Here is an 18388-nt window from a genome sequence, read left to right on the forward strand (position 1 = left end):
CAAATGCAGCATTGCATCACTTGCTCACCAACGGATCCCCTCCAGTGAATGGGTGCCGTCAGAATGAAAGACCAAGCAACCTCACACTATTTGTTTTGGCTTGTAAGCTGTGCTTGAGCTGAGCATCTGATTCAAACCAGACCTCTTTTTCACTGGAGGAAGCGTAATAATGGATAACTGAGTGGTGTGGATTACTTGTGGATGTTTTTATCATCCCATTCTCACGGCACCCATTCACTGTAGAGGATCCGTTGGTTTCTCCAGATCTGATGAAGGATCAAATTCATCTGCATTTTGGATTACCAGAGATGTAGTTTCCAGTAAATTTTCATTTTGGGGTCAAATATGCCTTTAAATAATGCAATATAGGCTGTTATAAAAAAGTAGCTGTAACGTATCTGTACAAAGCTGCGAATACATAGCTGTATTGCATTCATTTGTACTGAAAACTGTACTATTAGACCTGATGGTTCACAAGCATTTTTACGGTATAGTTTTGGAGCTACACAAGCATAACATTAATTAGTTTTAGGACTCACCAACAACTTTTTTCTTTTGCATTGCAATAATATTTTAGCGCATAAAATATCAAATTCGTTATATCACCATGCAGCTTATAAAAAGTGGCGAACAAAGAGTGTGCAGTAGACTATTTCGATAAAGACAGTATATTGTGAGGATTCTGTATTGTAATGATTCGTGTGAACTTGTTGTTCAGTGAGTCACATTGATTCAGTGAGTTCTTTCTTGGTCGTACTGATTCAAACCTTTGATTTCTGAATACAAGAATCATTTTCATTTAATAATAAAAACAACTCGTGGTTACAGAGAGACTTATCAATAAAAGGAAGACTACTGCTCTCTAAAGCTGAAGGATTGTCTCGATTGACTTATGCAGGTCTTTTCTTGGAGGCTGATAAAGGAACATTAAAAAAGAATAAAACTCATTATATTACGAAATCAGTAGTAATGAATCCAACAAAACAGGGGGGATTGGATTTCTTAGATTTTTCTCTCTTAACAACACTAAAATGAATTAAAATGTCTCTCTTCACTTTGGAAAATTATCCCCAAACTATATTTTCTCTAAAGTCGGTGGCCTGAGTTTTCTACTGCTTTGTAATTATAATGTTTCAAAGATCCCTCATTTTCACGAGCAGATGCTCTTGGCACGGTCCCTCATATACAAGCACAACCTTTCTCAGTTATGGCATAATCAGGAGATTCTGCATTAGAATAAATCTCTTTGACAGCTTGTTTGAAAACAACTTCTTTTTATTTGGACAAGGCAGACTTTATAACTATTCCGATTTCTTACAAAAACGTAACAGTCCTATATCCGACAACGAACATGCTGTTGTTTTCAGCGCCATTCCTTATTGTGCATCTTTTCTTTTGCAAGGTACCTCATTTCCACGGCCGTGTACTAACTCTCTGTCTTTAACTGACACAATGATCGGAAACGTGTGCTTTTCTGTAGACCGACAAATAACTACAAAATTTTAGCTCTCTACCAGAAATCGTCATTCATCTGAAGAAGACTTAATTAATTTGTTTTGGCAATGCACAGAAAATTTAATCCAGTCTTTTTTTTTGTGAGTGACTTTCATTTTTTATTTTAAGGATGCATCCTTTGGATTATACAACTATTTAAAAGACAATTACATAATTGATGGTTTCTGTTAGCTAAATTTCCCATCCATAAACAAAAGTTTACTGGCTCTAATCCTGTATTTTATTTTGTTAACCCTTGCAAATCTGAGTGTATATTGTTTTTTCTTTTTACTTTTGTCTTTGTGTGTAGTTGCAACTGTGTCGCAATGTTTGTACTGTTTAATAAAAAAAAAAAAAATTTTTAAAAAGAATCATTTTCATTGAGCACAAGAGTCATTTGTTCGTGAATCAAACCTCATGTGCTGTGAGATTTCTGGCATGGCGTATGCACAGTTTGGACTGTCAATAAGCTTTTATTTCAACAGGGGTGGAAAAACTAGTAACCATTGGCAGAGATATCCTCCCAAATGACGAGAAGTGTTTCGAAAGCATTTAGAACGATTAAAAACATCACGGCTCAACACTAAGGATTTTTAATTTTTTTTTACTGGCATGACTAGTTCACCTGAACATCAACATTCTGTCATTATCTCATCGAAGTCACATTCGAATAAACCTTTGCATGTTTTACGTGAGTAAAAGTACAAGTATTCAGAACTCAACGAAGTACAAGTTCCCCTGAATTAACGCTGAAGTTTAGTCAAGCACTATTACTTCTTTTGGATAACTGTGTAAATGCAAATGTTTTTCGTTTGTTTTTCTTTCGGAGTTTAGGAGCGCGGAAATTGTATTTGCTACAGTCTCCCATTAATCTCTGGGAGAAGCTTATCCTGTTTAGCTCCTCATTGCAGACACAGAAATGCGAAAGGCTTCGCACCGTGTCGTGAGATATTTGAAGTGAAGTTCTTGTTGATTGTAACCAGAGAAACGGTCGTCCCCAAACCGACGATGAGAGCGGCACCTCATCAAGAATGAGGCATGGTGGAGATAGAGAGGACCTGTGCCCTCAGGTGATCTGGAGTGTGTTGTTGACTGAAGCCGGACAGGATGTTCAGCAGCATGTTTGTTTTTCCTACTTGGATTGGACATATACGGTGGTCTGTCTGCCGGGGGCCCATTGACGCTCTCTGCTGCTTGAAGAATGTAAACAGATGAGCCAGACGGGTAAGAGCGGAGATTCGCCACTGATGAGAGTACTGAGGAGAATCATCATAATGTCAAACGAATAGTTTACCAGGAAAATTTTCTAAAAGTGTGCTCATCCTCTGGCCATCTAAGACGCAGCATTCCATGGGTTGCTCACTGATAGATGCTCTGCAGTGAATGGGTGCCGTCAGAATGAGAGTCCAAACAATTGATGAAAACATTGCAATTTTTACTAAAATATGAGTACGTAATCAATAATATCACTTTGAGTGAAAAAGTCCATCTCCTGTTGCCTTCACATCAAAATCCACCCACATATTTGTTTAGAGCTGTTTTGGCTTGTGAATATTGATCTGTGCAGATTTTACACTAAAGAAGACTTTTTCGCAGCAGGAAGGATTGTTATGGATTGCACACTCGCATTTTAGCCAGAAGTGATGGTTTCTTAAAGTAGGATGAAGGATTATCATATTTTAGTTTGTAATTGAAATTAATGATGGATTTGTTTTTTTACAAACATGCAGCTTCTGGATTCATGGCTCATTAACTGGTGGACTGGAATGGTGTGGATTATCGTAATGTTTTTATCAGCTCTTTAGACTCTCATTCTGACGGCACCCATTCGCCGCAGAGGATCCATTGGTGAGCGCGTGTTGCAACGATAGATTTTTCTAAATCTGATGAAGAAACTAACGGATGGTCCGAGAATGAGGACATTTTCTGCAAAGTTCATTTTTGGGTGAACTAATCCTTGAAACATCACAGGCATGTACCCTTCTAAGAAAAGCCAAATTTCATTTTCTGTCTGAAATGAAGCTGTAAAACTGTTTACGTCATTAGCCTGGTATTATATACACACGGTTTGCACACTTGCATGCAGTAATGCTGTCAACACACATCTCTCGCTTCGCCTGGAGCTGAAAAGGAAAAAAGGTTCACACCGCATTTTAATGACTTTGCGGGCCAAACAATTTATGCATCTATCATGCAACCTGTTTACATTTTCCAGATACCACCTGTCCGGAGCACCAAACACACTTTAACCCATTTACAGCTGGCCATAAACAGTTCGAAACAAGACCTAAAAAGATTCCCCCCAACAAAGTCATGTGTTTACCAAGCATCTGAAGCACCATCACACCGAAGCACAAGGATGATAAAGCTGAAACCTGAGGAAAAATTCACCCGTGAATAATTCAGTTACGCTTCTTATATATTTTCCCCAAAGCATGGAAGTGTGCACAACATGGACACATCAGCTAATTTTACTCCAATGAGCAGATAAAACACTAGAAAGAACAGTTCAAATATATACAGAGAGCAAATAAACTCGATTTTAGGACTACAAATGAACATTAAGGTGGAGCGCACATGGTGTACCGTTTTAAAACTGCATTACTGAGAGGTTTATGTTCATTGGCAGACTAAAAAAGTTGGCTTGAGTTGAAAAGTTATGCAAATAGTTAATTATTAGAAAGACTACATCACAAAGAGTTAAATCTTGTAAAAGCATTAAATTGAAAACACAGAAAATGTATAAATAATAGAAATGCAGTTCAAATGGCCTTTCTTTAAATGCAAATGTTCCTCAAGTATTTCAGTTGTTCAGGTAAAGCATGTATTCACTCCTAATTACAAGAAAAATGCTTATGATTTAACCCCTGATTCACCTTACAGTGTATCTGCAGATGAGGCCCTTTTCCTGTTTAAAAGGTGGAGGTTTCATGGTTTTCTGCACTGAAATCTTCACACACTTTGGGTTCAGCCTTTCCCTAGATTGATGACAAACATAATGTTTCCCATTGGATCTAAATAAATTAAACCAGCTCCCATCATTAAATTGAACTTCAGACCGGTTCTTCTCTCTCCACACAACATGCTCCCCAGCAAACGTTAGTCTAGCCGTTTGATTCTTTCTGCTGATGAGAGGTTTGGTCACTGCAGACACTGTGTGCCTTGACAGATCCTTACCCTGTCCAGCGCTGAGCTGCCGAGCGATTCCAGCTGCAGTGTTGAACCGATTCCCCATTGAGTGTCTGTGCGTTATCCATGCAGTTTTCTTTTGTTGAGGGACTTGAATGAGTTGGTGACATTGTAAAAATGCTATATTCTAGAAATCACAGATTTGGAACAACCGATTTAAGTAACTTTAGAACAACTCACTACCTTGCAAAGCCAAACTGGAAAGTCAGGCCGCCAGTTTAAAAGGATTTGCCAGCAGAAAAGTCACACAAGGTGTCAAATTAACACCACTAATTGGAATCTTCTTAAACTGCTTCAGAATATATTTAACTCATTTACTTTTACTCCATTTAGGCTGGGTACACACTAAAAGATTTTTTAAACCTTGTAAGATCTCCAAAATGTCAGCAATCACAAACATGAGGAAAATAATCCTAGATTTAACCGTTTTGATCCTATAATGCGAGGTGTCCATGGGCGGCACTTCCTCACCAGTGGATCCTTTGCAGTGAATGGGTGCCGTCAGAATGAGAGTCCAAACAGCTGATGAAAACATCACAGGTAATACAGACGACTATCAATTAATGCCTTAAGAACCTAGACGCTGTGAATTTATAAGAAACAAATGCATCATTAAGATGTTTTTAACTTTAAACCATTGCTTCTGGTGAAAATACGAGTCCATAATTCATAATGATCCTCCAGTGAAAAAAAGTCATCTGGTCTGAATCAGGAAAAAAATCTGCTCAGTTCAAACACCTTTTACAAGACAAGCTGCATTTGTCCAAATCTAAAGAAGAAACCAACTCATCTACATTTTGGATGGCACAAGTTTTAAGAGATTTTTTAATTTTTGGGTGAACTATTCCTGTAATGTGGATCTCTGGTTTACCTAACCACCGTTACTTTTGTAAGGTTCACCAAAAATAGATTTACAAGCAACACATTGTCCTAACAGCAGGAGATCTCTTCTCAGCTCTTCTGATTTCCTTTGGCATGTCAGTCTAGTGTGTCTCCTATGAGTTCTAGGGAATAGAGGTCTAGAGTCAGATGGTCCGGGTCATTACTGAGTGCTCCTTGTGAGTGTTTTCCATGTTTGATTGTTCTTGCACAACATTTGAAGGGATTTAGGTCATTATCTTGATGAATGTTACATCATTAGCTGAAGTATGACTAGAAAATGCCTGATAGTTTGGCATGCTAGTTGTGCTTACCATGGATGTCTTCTGATTAGAAATGATTACTGTGATATTTTTTCCCCCAAAACTTCATATATAAAGCTTGAGGAGACCAAGTGTACTCTGAAAAAATAAAGCTTGTAAATATTGACCGTTCTATGAATAACCAGCAAAATGGTTCTTTAGGTATATAGAGTGCAGCTTGAATGTTTGAGAACTCCTTACAGCATTCAGAATTTCTGCATAAATACGACCCAAAATATAATCATATATAATATAATGAAAGTAGGCAAAGAGAACATAATTAAACCAATGAGACAAAAATATTTACTATGATCCAGCGTTACATACCTTTGGGATCTTTGTTTTGAATATCTGCTACTACCTCTTTTTGAAGCAATAACTGCAGTTGAACAGTTCCTGTAACTTCTGATCAGTCCTGCACAACACCTTGTAGGAATTTTAGCCCTTTCCTCAGTACTAAACTGCTTCAGCTCTGTGATGTTGGTGTGTTTTCTCATAGAAACGCATATGTTCCAAAACATTCTTTAACCATTCTTTTGTAGAACGACTTGTGTGCTTGGGGCCATTGCTGCACGGCACATTTTCCATTGAGATTCAGTTCTCGGGCTGATATAATTCAGAAGTAATTGTTCCATCAGTGATGGCAAGCCGTCCTGGCCCGGATGCAGCAAAACAAACCCAAATCATGATACTATCACCACCATGTTCCATAGATGAGATAAAGTTATTTCGCTGGAATTTCTGCAAACATAACACTTCTCATGTAAAAAATAAATAGTTCTATTTTGGTCACATTTGTCCAAACATTTCTCTAGTAACACCCTGGTTTGTGTTTTTCGGTTTTCGGAGGGCTCTGGCTTTCTTCTTGAACCTCATGGTTGTCCAGTGTTCTCCTGATGGTGGACTCATGAACATTAAACAATCTGGGAAAGCCCTTTAGTAGTTTTAGTAGAAGTTGCCTTTGGGTCCTTTGCAACCTTGCAGACTGCTACAATTCTTACTTTGTTGGTGTACCACTCCTAGGGAGGGTAACAGTAGTCTTGACTTTGTATACAATCTGAGTCAAAACTTGGAAACCAAACACTTAAAACTATAATTTTCCTGCCTAATGAGCAACAGCAACATCCCACTGATAAAACACTCTTAATTTCACCCTCAAATGAAAGCTGCACTAAGCATTCTTTGAAAAACTCTTTGACTACAGAGTCCCAAAACACACTTGTAGCCAATCATCAGTTAGGGGCCTGTCTAGTAATGGTAGTAGTAGAGAGAGAGAGCGCTCATGTTTGAGTGCACTGGATGGAAATTAGCAGATCAAGAGGAACAATACATTTAAAAAAAGGTTGCAACATTGTTTGGCAAAATTAGTTTAATGCACCTTGAACTTTGCTAATCCTAGCGATTGTTTTCCTGAATAAATTAATGACAAAGAAAATGTTTTTCTGAGTTGCTTGATTCTCTTTGTCTACTCTTTGGACTTTTGCAAAATTCTAAATATGGTTTGGGTGATATTTCTGCATATATGTAGGAAATTCTAAAGGGTTCACAAACTTTTGATCGTTTATATAATATATAAAATGTGAAATGCGACACAGCTGGGGCTTTAAGTAGAAAGTGAGGTTATTTGATCACCACATGTAGTTTTTCTCTAATAACATCAATCAAAAATAACATGATTATCAAGAGTCAAGCCAATGGAACAGATGCCAAACTCCAAAGTAGAGATATAAACTGCTTATATCACTAGATTCAGTCAGATTTACTGAATTGAGAGTGCTGTTTGTGTTTCCGTCCCTGTATGTAGAACAGATGTCTCTTTTAAACAATGGGTGAGTAGTTTGCTCCGATCTTTTATGCTGCTTAATAAAAGCCTATATTGTGAAATATTTTGCTAAAAAAAAGCCTTTTGCAATGGCTGAACTTTCCTTGGATTTATGTTTCTCGCAAGTTATATGATCGCCGAAGTAAATGTGCATTGTGAAGCAAGCGCAACCAAGCTTTCAAATGTCAAACTACTGGAGAAACTCTTGTTCTCGCAGACTTTTTTACAATTAGTTAGTGTTAGCCTCATTAAGCTAATGGCTTTTTAACATTAAAGCCGCGGTGTATCATTTTCACATAATGCAAAGTAAAGCCCAACAGTTCCATTTTATGCGCCACGATAGATGGGTGATTCATTAGTGCCATTTAAATTTCGTCTTTCTGAAGTTTAGATGTCGCCGTGTTGGTGTGGTTGTTAGTATGCCGGCTGCTCGGTGTTGACACACAGCATCACACACCTCATAGGTGCTAATGCACTCATTTATCACCGTGATGTGCTGGAGATGAGCATGCGGCGTGTGCCTGAAGTCAACACACGGCCACTATGTGCATAGCTGCCCTGGTCATGTCCTGATGGGAAATAAAATAGCCTGGAAAAAAACCAGGAAAAATTGCTCTCAAGGTCATTTGGAATCCAACGCGAGAGATTTATGAGTCCGAGTCGTGCTGTTGTACGTGTTTCCCCTCTCTCTACCACAAACCCCTGCGTTTATATACAGTGCAAAGAAGCATTGATGATTTATTTAATACCACTGTGCATTTTGAAAACATACAGTACCACTCAAAAACACTTGAATAATACCGTCATATAAAAATTATTACAATTCAAAATGGCTGTTTTTTATGTGAATATGCTGTAACAAATGTTCTCAAACTATACTCCAGTCTTCAGCGTCACATGATCCTTCAGAATTCATTCTAGTATGCATATTTGCTGCTGATTATCGATATTTAAAAAATGTGCTGCTGAATATTTTCGTGGTCACTGTGATTCATTTGCATTCAGATGCTTCCTAATAAAACAAACGCTCATTCACCAAAGAGCACATTGATCAAAAGTGCAAGTAAAGACATTTATAATTTCTGTTATTTCGAATAAATGCCGTTCTTTTGAATATTTTTTATTGAACCAAAGAATCCCGAGAAGTAAAATTCTCCACCAAAATATTCAGCAGCACAGCTGTTCTTAACATCGATAAATGATGCTGAAAATTCAGCTCCGAACACAGCAAAAAAAACGACAATTTTAACATATATTCACATGGAAACAATTACAATTTTTACTGTATTTCTGATCAAATAAATACGGCCTCAGCTGGCAGAAGATATTTCCTGCATATCTTTCATGCTCCGATTTGGCTATTTTTGAAGCTCTTGATGTTAGACACGTCCGTCGGTGATGTAAGAGTTATTTCGATGTTTCTGCGCCTTTGTTTATCATCCGTTCTGTTTTGTATATCTGTCGCTCATCTTGACCCCGCGAGAGAGATCATGAGAACTCACTTCAGCTTCAGACTGTCAGACTGCACGAGTTCGTTGCCCATTTTGTTTACATCTGCGGGACACGTAGCATCAAACGCAGAAAGCTGACCCGTGCATGCGGCAGTCGTGATTCACTTTCACACAGACGGACGCTTTGTCGCAGGAATTAAGAATCAGACCATTTGCTTCATGTGCAGAGAGTTTGTTCATTAAACTAACTGGATCATCCTTTGAACATCTCGTTCCTCAAATGTTGCAAATGTCTTCTTTACATGAGCTCTTACATGTGAGTTTTTCATTTCATTAGTTCATTGGTTTTAAATGCATTAGTAACTCATTTCCAAAGCGATAACAGCCTTTGCTTAAGCAGTGCAAGCAGTTGAAGATGTTGATGTTTTAATATGTGCTCATAATGCGCATGGCATTGAAGTAAAAGAGTTTATGCAAATGTGCGAGCTTGTCTGGTGACGATGTGAGTGTTGCGTTAATGCATGCCAGTCAATTCGACTCCATTTTGTTAATGCATCGTAATTGACTTCCTGAATGAAGAACATTAAATTCCTATCCGTGTTCAAAGTGGATAATTGTACATCACGGCAGGTAATTATCTTAACGAGTGCAGTGCTTGCATGCCGCTGAAGGTCTAGTGAAGTTCATTTGGGTTGGCCCGGGCTGCTGTACAATAAGAGCAGAGCCGACCGGTGTTATTTATTCGTTTTATTTGACAAATGGCTGGCACATAACAAGGTGAGTTTAGTTTGAAGACCAACCCGGAGGCTTTTGGGTGAAGGCTGGATCATAACTGTGATTTATTGTGATGGAAGCGCAAATGTGGTACGGCTTGATGTCCTGTTCATGCATTTTATTAATATTTCGACAGATTTGGCGTCGACTGCAGTTCACAAGCTCAAAAACGCAATGCAAGAGAAAGCGATCGAACTAAGACTGTATCACAAACACTGATTTATCAGCAGCTTCAAGCCAACATTTGGTCCCAAAACAAGTTTCCTGACATATTGTCGCTCTTTGTTTTAACTAGTTTTTGTTTAATCGTACCTAAAAAAAGGTTTCACTGTTACAATCTGCCACATTTTGGTAAATTCAACCAAATTTAATTTTTAACTGTATCATTTTCAGAATTTTAAGTACCTCTTTTACTGGTCTTTTTAAAAAATGATTATTATTATTTTGATTGTTGAATAAAAAATATATTATTATTATCATTTTAATAGTAATAATAACATAAATAATGTGAAAATGTTGCGGGCCCTGTTTTGTGTCCTATTCGTGGAACTTGTCACTTATTTATTTTAATTATATTTATAACGCCTTTTTTGTTTTTGCCTTTAATATTTTGTACATGACCGATATTTTTTTCTCTCCCATGTTCCTGCGGTTTTGATGAAACTGTTGATTAAAAAAAGCTTAAAATCCGTGTGTTTCATAAGCAGCAACAGTGAAGTTCTGGTCTCTTGCCTTATCTTGATTGGCTGGGGAGGGCCAGAAGTGAAGCAGGACTGAGTGAAGCGGCGCAGACGCTCTCATTTGGACATTAGGCAACAGAAGGAACCGGAGTCTTTGAACTCTGAGGCTCCCGCTCTCATCCAGCATCGGATGATCGACAGGATATCCAGCAGGAGGACGGGAAAAGCCATGGCGTGACGTGCCGGAGCTCTGTTCATGGACAGGTGAATACTGAGCCGCGTTCATGCTGCTCGTCGGGAGAGTTCAGCTCTGGATACTTCTTGTGCTTTTCGACAGCGGTCAGGTGAGCCAGCGACATTCAGACGCACGCCTCTGCACAAGAAAATAAAATTGCATTCATTTCTTTGTATTTTGAGTGAAATTCGTCTCAGAGTAAATCTTACAGCAACTTTATTTTAGTGTAGACAGTTGGTTTTAAACCAGTAACCCTGAAGCAGAAAAAGAATAAAAATGATTTAAAAATAAAATAAAAAAATTCCTCTTTTATTCTGTTATTAGGGTAGTTAACAGGATAAAAAAATACCAATTATGTAATGTAGTTATTAAGAAAATTATTGCAAGATTATACAATCTACAGATAATGTTGCGTTTTATTTCTGCTTCAAATTTTTTTTTATTTTATTTGTAATTGTTTGAGAAAATGCATTAGCATCTACTGAGTGAAAATGGTTTCAAAATCTTATACAGATGTTTGTTTTTTGCCCTAATAATTAGTTAAAAAGTAACTTGCAGCAGATAAAATAATAATAAAAATTAGGTATTCAACTATTAAAACATTACAAATTATACAGACATTATCGAAATACATTTTACAAGATTTTTTTTTTCTACTTCAGTATTGCATGTTTCTGATTATTTTTATTGCATTTTTGTATGGAAAATATTGATGCGCCAAATTTGTACCATAGATCAAATGCTATATCTTGATATTATTATAAAGAGATACCTAGGCATATCTCTGCCCATATGTTGCTGTTTAAGCTCTGGTATAAATCCACATGCCCTGAAAGTTTAGCAGACAGACATGAATCTCTAGAGATTAGCACAGAGAGAATTCAGCAGCAAAATATGCTCCAGACATGATAATCTGAATATGATTTGTGTAAAGGTCTTTTAAACATTTATGATGTGATTAAACGTTTACGATGCAGCGCAACTTATAAAAGAGCTAGTAAAACGTGGACGGTTTTGAAAATATAGCCTACTGCTTTCTTAGTAACAGTTTAACCGGCGGAAGGAAAATATGATACATTTTTCACACACATATCAAATGCAAATGAGTCGTGTTTAAAAATTATTTCATTAAAAATGATTACATTAACTCTCAAAACCGATGCCACGTTTCATTTTAAAAATATTTATATAATATACAATTATTCAAGTGGTTAAAGCGATGCACAAAAGATGACAAAGCAATGCACAACTCAAAAAAATTATAAAAGCGTCTGTGTGCATGTTGCTCACTTTCATAATTGTGTCAAATGTCAGGATATACAGTTTTGTGCAATCTTTTTTGAGCTCAGTAGGATTACAGTACACTGGACGAGGTTACGACCCTCCCCGTCTGCGCGGGCGTGATATTTCTAAGATTTGTTAACATTTAGGTCAAAGTTCGGAGTAAATCTTTTATATCAAGTTGAAAATATGCAGTGTCAGGATTGCAATCGTATCATAAAACATAAATCAGATGTTGAATTTCCACCTCAAAATAGGAGTTTGTCCAGTAAATGCTGCCATTTTTACATATATCAGGAGGATGGTGGTCTTTTTTAAAATATGCTTATTTTTAAGTGCTACATTTCCTCATAGAAACGTTAGTAAGGATCTTGTAAAACATAATAGTCTTTCTACTAAATAGCGACTTAAAAACATTGCTCTCATATATATATATATATATATATATATATATATATATATTATATATATATATAATTATCTCAATATATATCTAATATATATCTGCACTATTCATATTAATAAGATGTGCTAGTATAGTAAAAATCGTTTTATTACCACTAGTCCTATTTAATACGCCGCAGCACAGAACCATTAAAGCCAGTATTCAAAGCATCTGCAAATGAGTAACAAGAACGCATCCAAGCAGCTGATATTCAGGAGCTGGCATTGTAAATTAGGAAGAATGTAAATATTTATCCGTTCATTGCAGCAGAAATGAAAATGTGTTTAATATCGCCTCTAATGGCAAGCGCACAGCACTCAGCGCCGCTGTCACGAATCCCAATAAAACAGGATTCAGAGAAGAAAGTTAGCGACTAAAAACGTATTTTCTGAAAAGCAAGATATGTTCAAGAGAACAACATAGGGTACGTTTATAAATACTGCCATCTTGTGTTTGCAAAGGTGCTATTAGTCGCTCAGTGAAAGAGTAAGATCTCGTTGTAAATGTCATGCGTTATGGTTTTGTAAAGGTCATGGGCTCCGTGCTGGATGATCTGATCTATAAACGTGGTGAATATCAAGAGAACTGCACACGGTTACTAAAAGCCACTTTCCCGACTGGAACTGGTGAGTGAAACCGGTTTAAATGTGTGTGTACTCTATATGCAATGCGGATTATACTCATCTCTTGTGCAAATCGTCGATTTTAGGAATTTTCTGCAATGGAACGTTTGACGTTTTCGCCTGTTGGCCGCATTCATCTCCTGGGATCGTATCCGTACCCTGCCCTCCTTATTTACCGTGGATCAAAGAAGGTCTGTTTATATCGTTTTACACTTTAGTCTTATTATAGCTGAAAAGTTAGTGAGTTGTATCATTGCATCGTGTAGTATAAATAAAATAATATAATGTTATTCAGATATGCATAGGTTTTAAAAGAAGTCTCTTCTGAGCATTTATTTGATACAGTAAAACTGTAATATTATTAATATTAATTATTATTAAAAATATAAAATACCCGTTTTTGTAGCACCATGTCAGCATATTAGAATGATTTCTGAAGGATCGCGAAAAACACTGAATTCTGGAGTTATGATGCTGAAAATTTAGCTTCGATCAAAGGATTACTCAACATTTTACAATTTATTCACATAGAAAAAAAGTTATTTTAAATTGTAATAATATTGTACAGAGGATACTTCATTCAAAAACATAAAAAAATCCAAACGTTTGACTAATAATGCATCATTTTCTAAATACAATAAATGCATGGTGGTCGTTTTCAGGTGCTACTGGAAACGTGTACAAGGAATGCACGCCAACGGGACCTGGAAAACTGAGGAGAACTCGAGCACCGTATGGAGAAATCAGTCAGAGTGTGAAAATCACAATTTTTTCAAGCCTGAGGTGAATATCGCTAGCATGAACTGCAAGCATGACTTCGGCCACGGGGTGATTTTTAACACCAATATCGTAAACGCAGGAGGAAGAAGTGTTTCGGCAGTCCGTGCTGAGGGTCTTGTCCATCGTTGGATACTCGCTGTCGTTTTCCTCTCTTTGCTTGGCTGTTCTGATCATGATTCTCCTGAGGTGAGTGGTGTTCCGCAAGGCTCGGTGTTTGGTCCCCTCATGTTTCGTGATACAGCTTGCAAAAATGCTTTCCTTCGCTGTTTCACGTAACACTTTAATCGTAATTCATACAGATGATGACACGCCGTCGAATCATTTGGAATTTAGACGTTCCGTCCTGTTCACCAGGTTGACATTTAGCCGATGCGTTCTGTCGCTGTACTTACATAATTAGATTTATTTTTGTACTTGCATTTCCAAGCTTCGTTTTCATTAATCAAATAGATTCCTCTCTGGTCATTTATTTCCGCTCCAGCCCAGAGCTGGCTCCAGATATCTGATATCCTAATTTTATTTGTCCTTGTCCAAGAAACAAATGGTTTTGTACCTGTTGTTTTCAGGAAGCTCCACTGTACGAGGAATTACATCCACATGAATCTCTTTGTATCATTCATATTTAGAGCAATAGCAGTAATTGTCAAAGAGGTTATATTACAAGTCGCATACACCAACATGCCCAGAGATGAGATGGGTTGGAACAGCTACACAAAATCCACGGTACGGAAACTAATTGCTATTGTTGTCAGGTTTTTTTTGTAATTCTAACAAGACAAATGCGCTAACGTAATGTCAACCTTCCAGATTTCTTTCATCTGCAAGGCCTCAAAGGTGTCGCTGGAATATTTCGTTGGGTGTAATTACTTCTGGCTCTTAGTGGAGGCCATATTCCTGCACACGCTGCTGTTCACTGCAGTTCTGACCAGGAAAAGACTTCTTAAGAAATATATGATTATAGGATGGGGTGAGGCTTGTTTTTACCGTATCAAAATACACATTCATTTGAATTTTTCGTTTAAGTTTGACTTCTCCAACTTCCTCCAACGCACTCATTCAGGAACTCCATTACTGTTTGTGATCCCCTGGACCGTTGCCAAAGCGTTGTATGAAAATAAAAGGTAAGTCTGACTGACATTTTAAAAAGAGGTTTTGCGCGTAATGCAGAAAATCATTTGAGCGAGGAGGTGTTGCATAAATATTCTCGGTAAGGATATGAGCTGAAAAAACGGTTGTAGGATTGATTTTAAAACTATATGCAATCAAATAAACAGTTACTTTGAATTAAACTGTTAAATAATCCTCCAAAAAATAAAACTAAGCATAAGTGTTTATATTTGTATAATGACCTTATATTTATTAATAAATAATCGTTACTATAGATGAAATAAATTTGGTAACACTTAAATCATTTATGTGTTATTTGTGCATGATAAATAATATATGTTTCGTTTTTCTAAAGCTGTTGGTTTAATAGCATCAGCTGGATCTGGTGGATAATCCGAGGCCCGATAACGTTATCAGTGATTGTGAGTATAACGCTTTACGAATTTAATTCAAAATGGCTTGTTTTTCTTTCTTTTGGTGCCATATTTAATAAAAAGGCTGTGGAAGGAGAACGGCGGGGTTAGCTGGTTCACATCTGTTCCCCCGTCATGCAGTAATGTTGATTTCACAGTCCTTCAAGCCGTTCCTCGTGTGTCGCGTCTCATGCCGGTCACAAGCTCAAAACGGTCGTTCTGCATCACCGCCGATCCTGTACGAGCAATGTTCAAAATGTGTTCGTTCAGAGACGGATCGTCAGTTAATAAATGTACACGTAAAATCATAAATCATCTCGATAATGTCGGATAACTGGTTTTAAACTTAAGTACACGATAAGATACCGATTTACGTCAACCAGTTACCAAGCAGTGCTTCATTTTGGTTAGTCTGTGGTGTGAAACGGTCCCATTAGCCATTAAAGAAAAACCATTTCAACCATTTAATCAGTTTTACTGGTAGTCCACTGTATGATTTTCTGGCTGTAGTCACAGTTTACTGTATTTTGCTACACTCAATTAACTAAAGTGCATATGTGCACTGTATGTAGACTTCGTTAACACCCAATCATGCTATAACAATTGGTGGATCGGTAATACATGTGCATGTGAAACCAAATAAAACCTTTAAACATTTTTTAGTAATAATCAATACTTAATTACCACTCAGTCCTGCTCAAAAAGACACTTTTAAGGAAATATCTCTCTCTCACACACACAAACACACACACGTACAAACAGAAATACAAGTAAAATGTAAATATAATCATAAACTCACTTGTCTTTCAGGTCATTTTTTGCATTTTTCTTAAAATCATCAGACTTTTGCTGTCCAAGTTAAAGGCTGATCAGGTGAAGTTCACTGACTACAGATACAGGTCAGTCACTGGTGTATCTCAAATGCATTTGTCCTCATAAAACGTGCAAAACTCATTTCAAGTGGTTTGCATCCCTTTTTCAGTCTGGCCAGAGCGACGCTCGTGTTGATTCCTCTGCTCGGGGTCCATGAGATCGTCTTTACCTTAATTATAGACGAATCAGTTGAGGGAAGCACCCGTTATACTCGAAACTTCATCAATCTGACCCTGAGCTCTTTCCAGGTGACAAGATTGCTGTTTTTCCTTGCTGACTAGAACACTAAAACTTAGAAATTGCTCGTAAATTTCACCAGTGATTACAAAGAAAAGGCAAGCAATGGACTGAATTGTGTTTAAATACTATACTGTAAATTTTACGCATAACTTTGAATAATTCTTTTTAAATTGTATTTGGAAAAATACCTCCAAAACCTTTAACAGTGAGCTTTGTTGTTCAACAGGGACTTTTAGTTGCAGTGCTGTACTGCTTTGCCAATGGAGAGGTACGTTTGGTCAAGATATTCGAACTTTATCCCATTATCTTAAAACCATTTTCACGTTCTTGTTCTGTTATTTTATCATTTATTTAATTTAAAAAAACTAAATTCAAAATTTTAAATGTTTACTATGTTAAATTTTACGTTTTAAAAAAGTGATAAATTTTTTAAAGGTTGGTCAGTAGACGTACTGTTAAAAAAAAATCTGTAAAATTTACGGTAAAAAATCGGCAGCTGTAATTGCTGGAACTAAACCGTAAAAAATATGGCAACAATGTTTTAGGTTTTACAGTTTTATGCAAAATTGAGTTATTTTAACTGATATAATGTTAATATGCCCACCTATTAAAGTTTTTTCCCTGTAAATTTTACAGGAATTTCCATTAAGCATTTTTACAGTTTTTTACCGTTAAAATCATGGTTTAAATTTACGCCAAACTTTAGTCCTAAAAGTGTGCAAGATATAGGGAAGGGCTTGATATGTATATATATACTTCATAGATCATTTTACAAAAAGTCTTTTTGAGACCTAATAGTTCTTCAAAATGACCCGAACACAAAACATTTGTATTTCACGCACTTTAAAAATGTCTTCTGAAAAAAGAAATAATGGATAAGTCTCGTTCCCTTACTAAAAAGGTTAGAGACCTAACTTTTGCAAACACGTCCTCCAGGTCCAGGCTGAGCTGAAGAAGAGGTGGCAGCTGTTAATTTCCTCCAATCACTTCGAGGGGCACAACTGCTTTGCGGACATTCACCCCAAACACCTGTGGAAGTGCTCACAAAAGAGACCCGGACAAACCACAGAACAGAGCGAGTCCAATGAGGAGGGAAGCCACGCCCCCACACAGGGACATCCGCTGCAGGTGGCTGTCCAATCGGCAGAGGACGTGCCATGTGGGCGGGGCTCCGGCCTGGAGTTTTACATGAGGAAGAGCCTCTCCAGCAGCGACGGGGAAATGACTTTAGGAGAGACCATGGAGGAGATCTTAGAGGAGAGTGAGTTTTAACGTCTGCCACTGGCCCCCGTTTCAGAAATATTTTTTTATTAAAATGTAATTAAGGATGTATATATATATACTGTACTTTAATGACTGTAAATGGCTTCCATGATGTTTTTGATACCTGAGTTTAGTATGTGTACGTAATGTAAGGTGCTCGGATGGAGCTCAGTCTAAGCTTTGAAAGTCTCAACAAATTTCTCTTGTTGATCAAAATATTTTATTGAACATTTCACTGAACAACAAAAGTAGTGAAAACATGGAAGGACTGTGAAATTGGATTGAGGAGCAGCCCATGGATTATGACGCTGTAATACTATATTACCAGCTTTATTATCTAGAGATCAATGGTTTTCAGCTGGTTTTGATTCACAACCAAGATTTTTCATTGGTTACCCAATACACCACCAAAACTAATGTATGAATGCCACAGAAATGTCTTGAAATGAGTGATTAATTGAATCTAAAATAAATGTTTTTGTTATATATATATATATATATATATATATATATATATATATATATATATATATATAT

At 37.0% G+C, this 18388-nt stretch overlaps 1 protein-coding gene across 1 annotated transcript; it reads left to right on the forward strand.

Moving 5' to 3' along the window:
- The first annotated feature begins 9237 nt into the window (after positions 1 to 9237).
- Positions 9238 to 18347, forward strand: LOC122332623 (glucagon-like peptide 2 receptor). The gene is given in 15 exon segments (XM_043229984.1): positions 9238 to 9453; positions 10619 to 10935; positions 13082 to 13178; positions 13262 to 13366; positions 13838 to 13864; positions 13867 to 13958; positions 14035 to 14141; positions 14522 to 14678; positions 14763 to 14922; positions 15016 to 15076; positions 15418 to 15484; positions 16286 to 16374; positions 16458 to 16596; positions 16815 to 16856; positions 17525 to 18347. Coding segments are annotated over 14 exon segments (1539 nt in total). The 5' UTR covers positions 9238 to 9453; positions 10619 to 10875; the 3' UTR covers positions 17861 to 18347.
- Positions 18348 to 18388: the final 41 nt, after the last annotated feature.

This window comes from Puntigrus tetrazona, unplaced genomic scaffold (assembly GCF_018831695.1).
Source record: "Puntigrus tetrazona isolate hp1 unplaced genomic scaffold, ASM1883169v1 S000000130, whole genome shotgun sequence".
NCBI lineage: Eukaryota > Metazoa > Chordata > Actinopteri > Cypriniformes > Cyprinidae > Puntigrus > Puntigrus tetrazona.